Source organism: Protopterus annectens, chromosome 4.part0 (assembly GCF_019279795.1).
Source record: "Protopterus annectens isolate FY-2018-M chromosome 4.part0, PAN1.0, whole genome shotgun sequence".
NCBI lineage: Eukaryota > Metazoa > Chordata > Ceratodontiformes > Protopteridae > Protopterus > Protopterus annectens.
Genome location: NC_056733.1, coordinates 1,152,695,102 through 1,152,710,550, shown reverse-complemented (window position 1 = coordinate 1,152,710,550; position 15,449 = coordinate 1,152,695,102). Strand labels below are relative to the sequence as shown.

The following is a 15,449-nucleotide window of genomic DNA, read 5'->3' as shown; positions in this document are numbered from 1 at the left end:
GTTTTTTTCCCCTCATTTTAAAATGAAAAGGTTTTACTTCCTTTGGGATTCTGATTAGCAGTCTGAGGGGCAGGAATTAGATTTGAACTGTGTTTCTTAACTTCCCACTCCACAGAATGTGGGGGAATCTGACTCAGGAAAATTATTTTTCAGATTCCCCTCCTGAAGAGTTCTTTTTCAGGTACTGTTGCCTGTATGAAAGACTTTCAGTGGGGAAAAAAAAGAAATGCCAAAATCCCAGCAGTGATATTTTGATTTGTTGCAGATAGATTTTCCTCCACCTCCCATGTTGCTGGTCTTAGAGGATACTTTCTTTGCAGCCAGCAATTTGCCTGATAGTCAGCTGCCTACTTTCAGAAAGTCTTATTAACTTATATAAGGTGCCCCCAAATCCACACATTCTTTTTTTCTAACCCCAGGTCGAAATCTGCTTCTGACAAACTCCTTAAGGCGGTTAACTCTGTTCCTTTTGACAAGCTGAGAGAAACCTTTGATAGGTTTGTGAAGAAGGTTTATACTTAGCTTTCAGAATTGCAAATTATCAGGCTCACATCTAAGTTTCTGCTGGTTTTCTTTGACAGTATGCAAAAATGTATTGTTGACAACTATTCTTCATAGGAAAAGACATCTTTGAGTTCCTTAGTGTTTTCTGTGTCTCAGGCAAACCAACATTCGTTAAAATATGCTTATCATGCTGTTGATAGTTAAAATACGCTTATCACGCTGCTGATACTGTTTCTTGAGCAGATGCCACTGGATCAGTGATGAGAAGATTTGCTTTGCTATATTCTTAGAATTTACCAGAGGATGTCAAGCTGAGATCCTGAATAAAGAGGTATTACTTTGTCCTCTGCTGAGGTCCTTAAAAGGTTTGAAAGAGGAGAATTAATTAGGGGTCAAACAGGTTTTGCGATCCTCCTTTCCAAAATATAATAGAAATGTTTCTTCCAGTTCAGGTTCCTTTTTCTAGAAATTGAGTAAGGATTTCTAGAAAAACACAGACAGGTAACATGTCAAAAGCAATGGCACTGAAGTTCAAAGAAGAAATGGGGCATCTGCCTAAAACCAAGGACAATATAAGAAAACGGATGGACTATAGGAATCTTCGTGTGATTTCCCCCTCCCCAAAGGCTGTTATTGTCTCCCCTTTTTCCCTTTCCAGTCCCTGCTCAGTCTGTAACCACAGATGCATAAAAGCATGAGAGGTATGAAGCTAGTCCTGAGAAAAGCTTAAGTTTGTAACCGTGTATGACCTCAGCATTAACTAGTCTCCCTTACCTGGAAAAAGGAAGCCAAAAAAGGAATGCAGCTGTGTAAAAGTCCAGGTTGGAGTGATGCTTAGCAGAGAATGTACTAAACTCTCTGTCGAAGTTAAAAATCGTTTATTGAGGAGGTGGATGACCTCTTCGTTACATTCCTCTATTTTTATTCCACCACAGATTAGTCAAACTTGAAGTGGGGGGCTGTGTTCAAGGGGGTGAAAGTCCAGGGCCTGCGTATCAAGCAAGACAAATTAAAGCAGATAAATATCAAATAAATGATGGCTATGTTAAATACTGGCAATTCCCGAAATCATCTTTTGACTCCAGTCCCTCTGTTGGTAATCACAGGCAACACCACAGTAATATGTAGTGCATAAACAAACTTGGGAGAACCAGGTTCTTCCTCCTTTGCAAACTAGTTGTGGTAGCCTGGAAAGGAAATTACTGACTCTGTGCAGTCTTCCTCTTTAGGCTTCCTACATTCCATCAGAGCAAAGCATTGTTGTAGACAAGTTGAGCAGGACCAGATTAGACCCTCCTGAATGGAAGTTGCACCCTGGGGTCATCAAGGAATTGATCTATCTGTGAGGAATTACTCAAGTAGATCTGTTTGCCTGTAGCCACAACAGGCTGTTAAAGAAATTCTGCTCCACGACTGCTTTGCACACATGGCTAATGACCCCAGAGCCTATATAAGCCTAGCCCAAGAAGACTCCCTGGCATTATGCCACCCAAAGTTAGTTCCCAGTGCCCCTGTCAAACAAGGCCACTGAAGTGATCCCCGGGGTGAACTTCCTATTGCCCATCACTCGTCAAGATTTCTGTTAAAGAGGGCCAGTGAATTGCTCTGCTTGACTTGAATGGGAACTGTGTTCCAGAGTATGGGAGGTCTTTGGGTTAGGCACTTGTCCCTCCAGCATGTTCTGTTTATAGTGGTAATGAGGTTTAGGTCCCTAGAGCGCATGCCATGGAGGGATTGGGATTTCTTTAGGTGTAGCATATCTAGCAGCTCTGGGTCAGACATGGCTTTGTAGGCCAAGCAGAGATCGCCTCTTAAGTAGACGAAAGCCAGAGTATAGCTGGAGCTTTTTTGAGTCTGTCCGTATAGGGCATGTGTCTAAGGCCTAAGATCCTCTTAGTGAGGTATTTTTGTGGCCTTTCCAATTGTAGGTGTCTAGTGAGGTACATACCAAGTGAGGCATTTTATTCTATAATAGGTCTAATGAGGGATGAGTAGAGAGGGATTATGACCTCTTTCTTCCTGGATGAGAAACCTTTTGTAATGAGATGTGCCACATGGAAGGACTTTCTGACTACAGTGGCAATCTGGTTATCAAAGGCGAGGTTGCTGTCAACCTGTGTCCCCATGTCTCTTATCACACTTTCGGTGTTTAGTGGACTACCGCCTATGTGGTAGTTCATGGGCACCAAATTTTTCCCAAAGGGAATGACAATGCAGTTTTTGGTATTGGGCTTAAAGTCATGGTTCTGGCACCAGTCATTGGTGTCATTGAGGCCTTTTTGTAGAATGTCTACATCAGTTTTAGAATCAGTAATGGCTCCCAGTTTACAATCATCTGCAAACTTAGTCAGCCAGAGTCCCTTTGTGTTGGCTTGTACTTCAGAGAAGTAGATGCTCATGTACTGTGAATGTTCCTTTATGCTTTTGCTTTTCTACCCTTTCCTCTAGTAATTAGGGTACTCCTAAGATTCATAAGACCTCCCCAAGGGTAATTGTGGTGGTCACATTCTGGCCCTATACAACAGTGGTTCTCCTTTCTCCTCTTCTGAAAATGGCCAAGCAATTACCACAAACTTCCTGACAAAATAGATTTACTGACACAAGACAGAGATTGTTTGATGCACCCCAACATTCAGCTTCAGTTGTGTGTCTGGATGGTGGAATTTTAGTACCTTTTAGGCAGTTTTTAACTGAGGACTTGCAGCAGGTATTCAAGGATACAAAGAAATGTGCTACTAGAAAATCATATACGGGTAAGTGGATACGATTTTCTAGTTTACGCCAATACAAGAACTGGGATCCTTTTAAGGCTCAGACTCCTTTGGTTCTGTAGTATTTGTGTGAGTTGTTATGCTCTGGCCTCTCGGCCATCTCTGCTCTTCTGCAATCGGATCCCCTCTTTCTATCATACCTTAAGTGAAATGGTTTTTAAAAGGGTTTTATATATCTGGCCACCTAGAAGGCATGAGGATCCTTTTTGGGATCTTAATTTTACATTGGAAAACCTGCCCGAGGCTGATTCAAATTTTCTTTTACTTGTACAGGAAGAGTAGTTGAGTTAAAAGCTTTTATAGTGAGTCATCCTTATCTCATTTTTTCACAAAGATTGGGTAACTCTGAGATCAAACCCTTTATGTTTAAGGATGTTTCAGAGTTCACATTGAGACAAGCAGTTCACGTTCCTATTTTCTTGAAAGAACCTAAAAATGAGGGAAACAGAAATTTACATGCTCTGGATGTCTGATGGCAACATGACAATTACATTGATAGGACAAAAACCTTCAGGACTTCTGATAAGCTGTTTCATTGTCCCTTTTTCTTGCCTTCATAGAAAATAGTGTCAAAATAGACCATTTCTAAATGGTTGTCTGATGGTATTGCTTTTGTTATTCTCATCATAAATAGACACATGCAAAGCCAGTCCCACTCTGCAAAGGTTATGGTGTAGAAATGTACTAGAGGCAGCAAATTGGTTATCCATGAGTACCTTTACATGCACAACAAACTAGACTCCTTTTCTATGTTCAGAGCAGGCATTTTATTTTTTATTATTCTCCAGGAACCAGTATGTCATCCTCCTCCTCCGTCCTTCCTTTCTCTGTAAGCTCTTTTATTCATCTTATATATCTTGGACTACAGCAACAATAGTCTAATGATGAACATAGTACAGTTGTGTAAGTAAATTTTCTGTAACAGTAGATATTTGACAAAAACAGTGTTGCAGTGTCTGTGCCCTTTCTCCGTCCCCCTCTGTTTTGCTGTTTTTTTATTTTCTTAGGATGTGGGATTTTTATTATTCTATTCCTATCTGCCAGGTCTCTACCCTCCCTTTTCTGAGCAAGAACTCTGATGGTTTGATGACCTAGCCCATGACTTTTTAAAGTGGATAGAGTGCAAAGACAGTGCCTTGAAGCTTTGGAAACTGGCAGGCTGGTCTGATCCTTGGTGGGATGTCCCATATATCTTGGGGTACTATAACAGTGATCTATTTGAATATATGCTGTTATGGTAAGTATACTTACACAGCTTTACTTTGCTTTTGTAGAAAGTGTCTTTCTTTCTTTATTGATAAAGGTTTTAGGATTAAACCACATCTGCACAGAAGGAAGTTTCTTTTATTTATGAAGTGCTATGTGATCTCTAAAGATTAATGTCTTTCAAACTAATGAGCATTTCATCTTTTTTAATCAACCTGCAGCTCGCTCTGTTTACTGGGTTCTGTCCTTTATTGAAATCTCAAGTGCTCAAAACCCAAAATAAAAAGATCAAAATCCACTTATATGAAAAACATGAAAAATAACTTAAAAACTATTTTGTGCAGGAAGACAAGCCCCACTTCATACCCCATATCTCCTGCTGCTTATATGTACCGACTCTTTGATTGCGCAGTGGGGGAAAGGGCATATTCCCTCACCATACTGTATGACTATCTCCCAAATACAGATGTCAGATGCATTCAATATTAAGAGACTACAGTCTGCTGTTAAGCTGCAAAAACAACCATTTCATATTCCAAATATTTGATTGAACAACTGGAACTTGTTTACTGTTAGGCTTTCCTTTCCCTTTTAGTTTTATGCTAATTTTAAGTCATAGCTCATGGATGGATCATTACAGTATTACTTAACAGCTGAGAGAGATGAGTATACCTTTATTTAATTGGGGATTAACCCTTTCCTTAATGCAACATGTAGGACTAGTGATTCCAAGTGGTTCTTCTGAATCAAATGGTTAATGTCACCTTTCTTAAAACTGGAGCTACCTGCATGAGAAAAGGTAAGGCATTAATCATTGCAGCTGTTTTTTGCGTTGCTTATTTTTTTAATCATATCCAAGTTCTCTTGTAACTTTTGATGTTTTGTTTGGTAGATTTACCAATTGCCCGACTGGCACTTAGTGTTCCTCAACAAGAATTTTCCCATGGGCCAACGTGTGCTAGTGGACAGTTCTTTTGGACAGCAGACCACACAAGAAGGTGGTAAGAAAGAAGAAGTTACACGTCAAGGGGAGATGCCACTAGTAAAGGAAGTCCTATTGGTTGGTCTTGGCCATCGTAGATCCAGGCCATATCTTCTGGTGAGTAGAATGGTCATAAGAGGATTGGATTAATCAAAAGTAGTGTGGCTTTTCACCAATAATGCTTTTGCTGAGGTTTTACAGTAGTGCAAATTAGCTGTGTCCTTAATTATCTTATAGCAGATATTCAGAGATTGGTGGATTGGGGAATGGATTCCTGATGGGACCTGGGGCTGCTCAGTTCATATGAAATTGCAGGAATAGGGCTGTACCTTGTTTGGCCATCATTTTTTGCCTTTAATTTTTTTAGAAGACTGATTTGGAGGTGTTCTTGCAAATGGTATACATTTTAATCACACAGGAAACATTTTTTCTTGGCTGATGAAAACTGTTGTAGTATAACTTGCTTTTCTGGAGCAAGCGAAAATATTTTAAGTGTTAAAAATTATTTTTTCCAAGAATGATGCATTTCTTGTGTCTTATAGCAGCATGAATTATTTTAAAACAAAACAAAAAAAGTTTCTTTGACAATAGGCTTGCCTATCGAGTGTTTTGAATTCATAGCCTCTAGTATCCTTTCTGCTCCAGCGTTTACCTAAATGTTATCCTAGTCACAGAGGAAACAAAGTTCTTACAGGTTTGAACACCACCAGTTTTAACATTACTTGACTGATGAGTGAATAAGTGTCAAGGTTGTGTAATGAAATTGTAAACGTTGTCTGAAAGTGTTACACCTTTCATTTGAAAATTTGTTTACTTATAATTTTTGTAAATACGTAATATTGTAATGTTCTTCAGAGTTCACTTTTGTGTACCAGTTCTTGGAATTTTTTTACCTGCAGGAGCCAGAAGCTTGCTGAAATACCAGAGCTCTCACCTTCCCACATGGCCTAATGGGTTCCCTCTGCTTCTGACAGCAGAACATTAGTGGTTATATAAAGTATAGCTGTCTGGCAGCATCTTCATTCTTTTTGTTTTTTTTGCAGCAGTCTGATGAACATCTCATTCATTATCTGTGCATTGTCAGTCCCATCAGGTCCAGATAGGTACCCTAGTGAAAATTTTTTGTTTTTCTTAGTGTTGGAATTTGTAAATGTGAGAGAAAGTTAATCATTGTCTTTGGTGTGACAGACAGATTATGCATGATTTCCATACATTTTGTATTTTTTGCCTACATCCAGAGCATGATGTTTCTACCTTTCCCCAGTATGCTTACTTTAACTGGAGAACTGTTAAATGTAGGGGCAAGCCATTATATCACCCACTCAACCTTTGCTGGAAGCATTTGTCTGTGTACAAAATGGCATTCACCAGACTTTCCTCTAAACTCCCTAGAAAAAAGGAGAAGCATACAAAGGTGAAGAGATCTTGGAAGGCTGATGACATGACTTCAGTGTCTGACAGCCCCCCCCCCAAGCTCGAAGTTGTGGGTAGCAATGTAACTCTTTTGCACCTACCATATCTGATGACTAATGCAGCAAGGCCTCTGATGTGACCCAGCAACAAGCTGCCATGCCAGTGTCTTTTTGAGCCAAAGCCACGTTGTTATTGGTTGGGTCTGAAGCTGCTTTGCAGGCACCAGAATCTGATGCTTGACTAATGGTAACCAAGGGTAAGGGCAGCATTTATCAGATTTTACTGAGAAAAGAGATTGAAGGAGACAGGATTCAGGTCACGGCCACCTGCCTGTGTCTTTTAAGGCCTTTCATTCTGACTCCCCACCCAGGGTGAGACCCAGACATCCTAAACCAAAGCATCCAGCAGTCTATTTCTCCTAGCCTCAGTTGTCCTGGTCTCAAATCCAATATATACTGGTCATTTTCCAGGATATTTTTTAGACAGCCAGCACCCGAGAAAGTTTCTGTTCTCAGAATCTCGTTTGATGAAAGAGAAAAGGGAGCCTTCTCCCCAGAGAGATGCAGATTTCTCAGACTCTGAACCAGAGGAACTAGCCAAGGTGGATCAGCTCATTCTGCTTCGTTCATTGACAAGTCTGAAGACAACCTGTCTTCAATCTCACCACCTGAGAACTTATCCTTTGGGTATACCCTTTACAGATTGCAGAAGTTCTTCATTTGGGGGTCAAAGGAGATCTTTCAGGCCCAAATCAGGTATACACAGATTCTGGGCCTGCATGAACCCAGACCTTTGGCTATCCTTATAGTTCTTGAATTCCTGAATGAGGCATTTTCGTGATACATCCATGCAGGCAAATTTCCAACCCACTTCCCCCAGGAAGCCTGACTGCTTCTTCAGGGTTCAATTTTCCCATAAACACTTGAATCCGTAACCAGGTTCTTGTACAATTCTGGTATCTCTGGATCTGGTGGGGCTGTATCCAGGAACTCCCTACTAGATGAGAGAGAGAAAGAGGGAGAAAGCAACATTTTTAGCTAGTTTGGTAAGAGAACTTACACCTCAGCTGACATGGCCATTATGGCTCTTAACTTCCAGATCTAATGATGTCTTTTTCATCCTTTCCTCAACTGATCGATCTCGGATCTGACATTGTCCACTTCTAAAGACTTGGCTACGTAGCTCAAGCTCCTCCCTTTGCCGACAGTTTTCCCTTCTAGTCAGAATTATTTCAGATTTTATTTGCCACGTCAGCAAACGGATGTGGTCTTTTGTAGCTTTGGCATATTAAGTATTTCTAGTGTATTATAACTACTTTTCTTCCTTCCAATGTATTATCATTAGCATAAAAAAGACATTTGTTTAATCTTGTTTTTTAGGACTTCTTTCACATAGGCTTCATGCGTCCTTGGCATAGTTGAAATCTGTTTTCTCTTACTGCTACTTTTGTATAGTTACTCCTTTTCTTACCATTGTTGGTAGTTGTTCCTTTTATCATCATCATTGGTAGATTCTGCTATTTTTCCTTCCCTTTTCCTTTTTCTTCTCTAGGTTCCTACCATGTTCCATGATGGATAATTTGAAGGGATTTAAAAAATGTACCTCCTGTGGGCAAGAAGATCCCTAATTCCGATGCCCACCCGGAGTGTTTATATTTGAGCTCTGCTCATTTGGATGTTGACTGCGAGATCTTTGCAAGGTGCAACCACCATGCCCTGGATGAACCCCACAACAGGTTAGTCCTCAATTGTTTGTTACCACCTACTACTTTTTCTGCTGGAGCTCCCCCTCCTTCTAAGAAGCCTCCTGAGAAGGCTAAGGGAGAATCATTAACCAAGGGCAATAGAGTAGGAAACAATCCCCTGATTGTTCACCCTCCTCAGTTTTGGATTCGGCTCCGCCCAAGAAGAGTGCTAAACTGTCTGGATATGACAAGATCAGAGTCTGAATTTCCATCTTGCTGCTCCTCCATCTTCACTCCAGAGCTGATTACTTCTTCGATCCATTCACCATTCCTACAGGAGACACTGAGAAGGACTTCCAGGCCATCCTTTACCTCATAGTCTGAGGTAGTGTAAGAACTTAACCAAACCAGATGTGGACAGGATAATGAGGAAGATGTTCATCATGTTTCACTGTTGCAGTCATTACACTTGGGTTATCCTGCTGGCAGGCTACCCGCAGTCGGCCTGAATTCCAAAGTCCTGGTCCGGCGTCGGTTGCTGTCACCTCTTTCCTGACGTCAGTGCGGCAGGGGTATAAAAGATGCAGCCGATGCCATTTTCTTCAGTCTTTCTTGCCACGTGGTGCCCGAAGCAAAAGCAGTTCGCAAGTGCCGGTCGTCCGACTCCTGGGATTTTCGAAATTGAATTTCAGATCCGAAGTCTTCTATAAAGCTAAGTACCCCGTTGGGGAAACTTTTTTCTTGCTCCAGACCGATGTCAGAAAAAGTTAACAATTGTATTTCTTGTGGGAAGCAAATGCCTCATAAGGATTTCCATTCTTACTGTATTCCTTGCCCTGACCACGACGTAGCTAGTTGTCGGTTTTGTCCTAGATTTAACCAACGCACTATTAAACATCGGTACGATTTTGCTTTTCATTATTTTGGACGAAGGTTTAACTATATAATGCCGTCGGAACAACCGACGACCGGAATTAATAAAAAGCGCAAGGAAAAAGAAAAGGACAGGCATCCGAGGTCCAAAACCGATGACGAAGCCTCTTCTAGGCCAGTCACCGGTTCTCAGCTAGGTGCTTTCGCAGCCTCTGACACCCACTACCTCAGAGCGACAGGCCGCCTCTGACTCCCACGTGGAGACAGCTAGGCCTCTGGATACTAATCCCTCAGATGGGTCTGGAGCCACTGAGCAGGCATCTGCTTCTGAGGGTGTTTTCAGACCTACACAGCTTTTTATCAAGCCAACTTCAGCATCAAAGACAAAGACTAGAACAGTTTTAAAGACAAAGAAACAAGTACAGCATTCTCCAGGACAGACTTCCATGCCTAACAAACAGATGCTCAAAATGGTCAAAGACCTAATTACTTTGATCAGGGGTTCCCATCCCCCTCCTGATAAGAGGCCTAGGCAAGATACAGAATATGATTCCGCTGATCAGGTTTCCATTTCCTCTGACTCTTATTCAGAACAGTGATACTCTATTCCTCCCTATGAGGATTCAGATGCTGAAGAATCTATTCCTTCAGCTTCTCCTCCTGAGGATTACTCTTTTGGGGAAACCCTGCATACCATGAGGGAGCATTTCCACTGGGAGAGCCAAGATTACTCAGATTCTAAGAAAAGGCTCCAAGACTTTCTCCTACTACCTCAGCACAGACCTCTTGCTATTCCACCTGTTCTAGACATTGTAGATGATGTATTTTCAGAGTCCGGCCTGTCTCCCAACTCTTTACCTCCTGCACCTGTTAAGCCAGACAGATACTACAGGGTTCCAGATTCTCATAAATTTCTATATAAAAACCCTGCTACTGACCCAGAAACTATTTCTCAGGGTCCCAAAGGGGTCAAGGCTGCTACTGCAAAAAACCCTGTCCCCTCAGATAGAGATTCTAGGGCACTGGACAGATGGGGGAAAAAAAGTTTACACTTCTGCTACCTTGGCTGTAAGGGCTTTAAATTGTCAGTTTCATATGTTTAAATATCAGCAATACTTAATGTCTCTGTTAAAACAGAAAATGTTGACAAATTCTGAATGTCCTGAGAACAAGGAATTGCAGGATTTATTGCATGCAGCTGAACAAGTGGGAAAACATACTTTGCAATGTGGTTATGATTCGCTGGAGGCCTCTTGCAGGGCCGCTGTAACAGATTCTGTTATTAGAAGGCATGCTTGGCTAAAGGAACAGACTCTGCCTGATCATGTTAAAGCAAAATTACTGGATGCTCCATTACAGCATGATACTTTGTTTGGTGTTAAGGCAGAAGAGGTGTTGAAGAAAATGGAGGATAAAGCTAAATCTATGCAGACAGTGAAGGATTTCTTACAGGTACAGCCACCCAGATTTAGCAGGAATTGGCCTTCTAAGAATTGGTCCTTTCCTGTGTCAGACAATCCACAAAGAGGCAGATACAGACGCCCTAGAGGGAGACAACAGCCCCAGGGTTCATACAGGCCCAAACAATGGGGTGCTTCTACCTCCAAAAGCGGAGAAGGTAAATCACAGCCATACAGGAAACAGTCCCAATGACTTCCCTCTGGCAATGCCAAGCACTTTTCTTTTGGCAGCACCCTTAGGGGGAAAACTAGCACTTTTTCACAAAATTGGCACACGATCACCCAGGACAAATGGGTCCTAAATATAGTCTCTCAGGGCTACAGGTTCCACTTTCACACCCTTCCAAAGGCAAAAGGTATGCCAGACCTGCCACACAATCAATGGGCAGAGGCACAAAAACAAGTTTCATCTCTCATGGACATGAGGGCCATTCAACCAATGCCACAACAAGAGCAGGGACAAGGATTCTACTCAAGACTTTTCTTAGTACCAAGAAAGGACAAAGCATGGAGACCAATTCTGGACCTGTCTATTCTAAATACTTTTCTGGACGTTCCGTAACTCAAAATGTTGACTCTGCAACAGCTTCTGCCCATGCTGGGCAAGAAGGCTTGGGTTGTAACTATAGACCTCAAAGAGGCATACCTGCATGTCCCAATCAGACAATCTTGCAGAAGACACCTCAGATTCATAGCTGGCTCAATGCACTACCATTTCTCTGCACTGCCCTTTGGCTTATCTAGTGCGCCCAGGGTCTTCACAAAATGCCTGGCAGCAGTAATTGCATTTTGCAAAGAGGAATTCAAATATATCCCTACTTGGATGAATGCCTTATTCAAGCAGAGACCAAAGACATTCTACTACAGCATCTGGCATTTGTAAAAAGATTACTAATTTGCCTAGGGTACACAGTAAATGAAAAGAAATCAAAACTAGTACCCTCTCAAGGGATAATATTCCTGGGTGCAAGCTTAAATACAACTGCCCAGATGGCTTATCTCACGCCAGACAAAGGCAACTGACTTCTTACTTCAAAAGCATGGCAACAAAGACCCAGTTATCTGCAAGAAAAATTCTGCAGGCTCTGGGCTACATGGCCTCCTGCATTCTACTAATTCCATATGCAAGACTGCATATGAGGAAACTACAATGGTATCTAAAAAGTGTTTGGACTCAACATTGCCACAGCCTGGAATCATTAATTTCACTCATTCCCTGCCTACAACAGGAGTTTCGATGGTGGGCACAGGCCTGTCACCACAACAAGGGACAGCCATTCACTTTACCTACAGCCAGGCAAACACTAACAGCAGACGTGTCAGATTATGCTTGGGGGGCCCACATGGCCCCCAAGCCAAAGGCATCTTCACATCAATCCAAAAGAGATGCTAGCTGTACAAAATGCCCTGACAGCCTTCAAGGACCTACTTCATCCAAAACAACTGCTGATAAAGACGGATAACACCACAGTTATGTGGCACATAAACAAGCAGGGGGGCACACATTCCTACCCCCTCTGCAGACAAGCCATGATTTTGTGGAACACAGCATTGACCTACCAAGTACACCTGCAAGCACAATTCCTGCCAGGAAAAACAAATGCTCTGGCAGACGAACTAAGCAAGAAACCTCATGGATCCTCACGAGTGGAAACTAGATCCACAAATCTTCAGTATGATAACAATGGAATGGGGATGCCCAGACATAGATCTTTTTGCCTCACCTCACAACTACCAACTTCAGAGATTCTGCACAAGGACTTATCACAAACAAGCATGAAAAGTGGATGCCTTGTCATTCAGCTGGAACAACCTTACAGTGTATGCCTTTCCTCCACTGCCTCTCCTCCCCAAGGTACTCCTAAAAGTCAGGCAAGAGAAGCCACAAATGATACTAATTGCCCCAGATTGGCCACGCCAACACTGGTACCCAATCTTAAGGAGCTTGTCCCAAGGCCCAGCCTGGACATTGCCTCAAATTCCTCATTTACTGACCCAACAAAATAATCAGATCCTGCACAGCCAACTCAGAACCTTAAATCTGGCTACATGGCAGATAGTGTAACCATTCAGAATACACCTCTCTCTAAAGCGGTTATGGATGTTATTTTGGAGGCCAGGAGGCCCAGCACCAGAAAATCTTATGCAGAAAAATGGAAGAGATTCTGTGCTTGGAACCAGGTACAAGGAATTGACACGCTTGTCCCAAATATGCCTCAGATTTTACAATATCTAACTGAGATGCTGGACAAAGGCCTATCCTTCTCATCAATTAAGATCCATACCTCTGCCATTTCAGCTCATTACAATGCAGACCCACCTATTTTTTCACATCCATTGCTTAGGCAGTTCCTTAGGGGGGGCAGAAATATAAGATCTCCAAAGGAGAGCACCAATACCTGCATAGGAACTCAATTTTGTCTTGGAAAAACTCACACAGCCTTCTTTCGAGCCAGCCAATACAGCTGAGATAAAATTCATATCATGGAAAACAGCTCTGCTCCTAGCAATAACTTCAGCAAGAAGTTTCAGAGTTACAGGCATTAATGGCTGTGGAACCTTTTATTATCTTCCATCAGGACAGGGTTTCTTTAAGGACAAATCCAACATTTAGCCTAAGGTGGTGTCCAGTGTGGCTCTTAACCAAACCATTCATTTGCCTACTTTTTTCCCAAACCCACAGAATAAAGGGAAGAGACTTCTGCATTCTTTGGACATACACAGACAGCTACGCTTCTACTTGGACAAAACTAAAGTCTTCAGAAAGACCGAGCAACTTTTAGTGGCATATGCTGCAGGATCACAAGGAAAGGCTATCTCAAAGCAGACTATTTCAAAATGGATAGGACACTGCATTCATTTCTGCTATTCACAGCATGGCAAGTCAGTGCCTAAGGGCATTAGACCACATTCTGCCAGGGCAGCAGCCACCTCAGCAGCCTTCCCCAGAGGAGTACCAACCAAGGATATTTTGGAGGCTGCAACTTGGACTTCAGTGCACATTTTTACTAAGCACTACCACTTACCTCTTTACTCTAAATTCAGAGCAGGCTTTGGCACTGCAGTTCTGCAGGGCCTTAAAGCCACTCCTAATTTTGTTTAGACCCAGCCACCCAACCTCAGCTTTGGGATTCAACCCAAGTGTAATGACTGCAACAGTGAAACACGATGAACATAGTACAGTTGTGTACCTACCATAAATGTAGATGTTCGAGTGTATTCACTGTTGCAGTCCAGGTTACCCACCCACCATCCCCCTCTCTTTGCTGGGGCTTATCTGTACTTCTCTCTCCTATGCAACCTATGTGGTGTATTTGCTTGTAGATGAAGGTATTGTTCATTTTAGTGCATGCTTTTATTAGCAATGTTCTTTTAGCCTACCCTTTTGGGGAACCTGACATCTGGGGCAAGAAAAACTGAAGAAAATGGCTCCAGCTGCATCTTTTATACCCCTGGCGCACTGACGTCAGGGAAGAGGTGACAGCAACTGACGCTGGACCAGGACTTTGGAATTCAGGCCGACTGCGGGTAGCCTGCCAGCAGGATAACCCAAGTGTAATGACTGCAACAGTGAATACACTCGAACATCTACAGTTATGGTAGGTACACAACTGTACTTTTCTCTGGACCCAGATTCAGTTGGGATTTCTACCAGCTCAGTCTCCCTGTGAGCCTGCTATCAACCTCTACCCTGTTCTTGACTCCTACCGTCTGATCTGACCTTTGGTTTGGGAGCCATTAGACCTGAGAGTCTTGAGTATATCTGCACTGGATCCAAAGGCTTGTCATTCTTCAACTCTGTTAATGTCTCTGATCCAGTCTGCTCCAACTTTGTTGGAGCTGGAGGGATCTCAGAGCTGAAGTATTGGCACCAGATTAGTAGGATTGGGGTTGACTTCAATGCCTTCGGAGCTGTCCCTCCATCTTGGAACCTCAGCTCTGACTTCTTTCTTGAAGCGGAGTCAGGGTGATGATGTGAACCATCCTGGGCAGTTGTCTTCAGTTCTTGCCAGGGTAGTTCTGGCTTCTTTCCATCTTCTGCCTTTGAGGCAATAGAGAGAGCCTTTTCCACCACTCTGAATAAGACATATTTGCCTCCCTTTTACAGCTGTCTGAGGTGGTCTAAGAGCCTCTACAACTTGTCACATTTGGGGCAGTCGATCCATACGAACCTTGAGACAGTCCTCCTTCAGTACTCAGCTCACACTTCTGAGTCCTGTCTGTAGCATCCCACCAGGAAACCTCTTTGGAAGCGTACGTGTGAGAGGGAGGCACTTAGATTCTTCACAGTAATCCCTGACAGAAGACACCTACTTCAGTGAAGGGTCCTTCAGATAACCTCTTGAGGATGTCTCCTTTGGTGAAGTACTCATGCTTTGGAGACAGAAAGTTGGTTGGTCTTCTGACCCTGCTTTCTCAAGAGCAGTCTGTGTATCTTGAGGCTTTCGGGGCTGGCTCAGCTTAGTCCTGGGTAGTTCCCCAGTGAACTAGATGGTGGACCTCATCTCCAGCAGGGCCTGGAAGGCTCAAGATGTCAAAGAGCCAGTTCCTAAAAG

General features: G+C 42.7%; 1 protein-coding gene across 1 annotated transcript in view; it reads left to right on the top strand.

The window, feature by feature from the left end:
* The window catches only part of CPSF1 (cleavage and polyadenylation specific factor 1), a 2,236,766-nt gene that overhangs the window by 1,623,724 nt on the left and 597,593 nt on the right, over positions 1-15,449 (top strand). Inside the window, exon 23 of the mRNA XM_044069873.1 lies at positions 5,374-5,580. Coding sequence (XP_043925808.1) covers positions 5,374-5,580 — 207 coding nt within the window. The remainder of the gene's footprint in view (positions 1-5,373; positions 5,581-15,449) is intronic.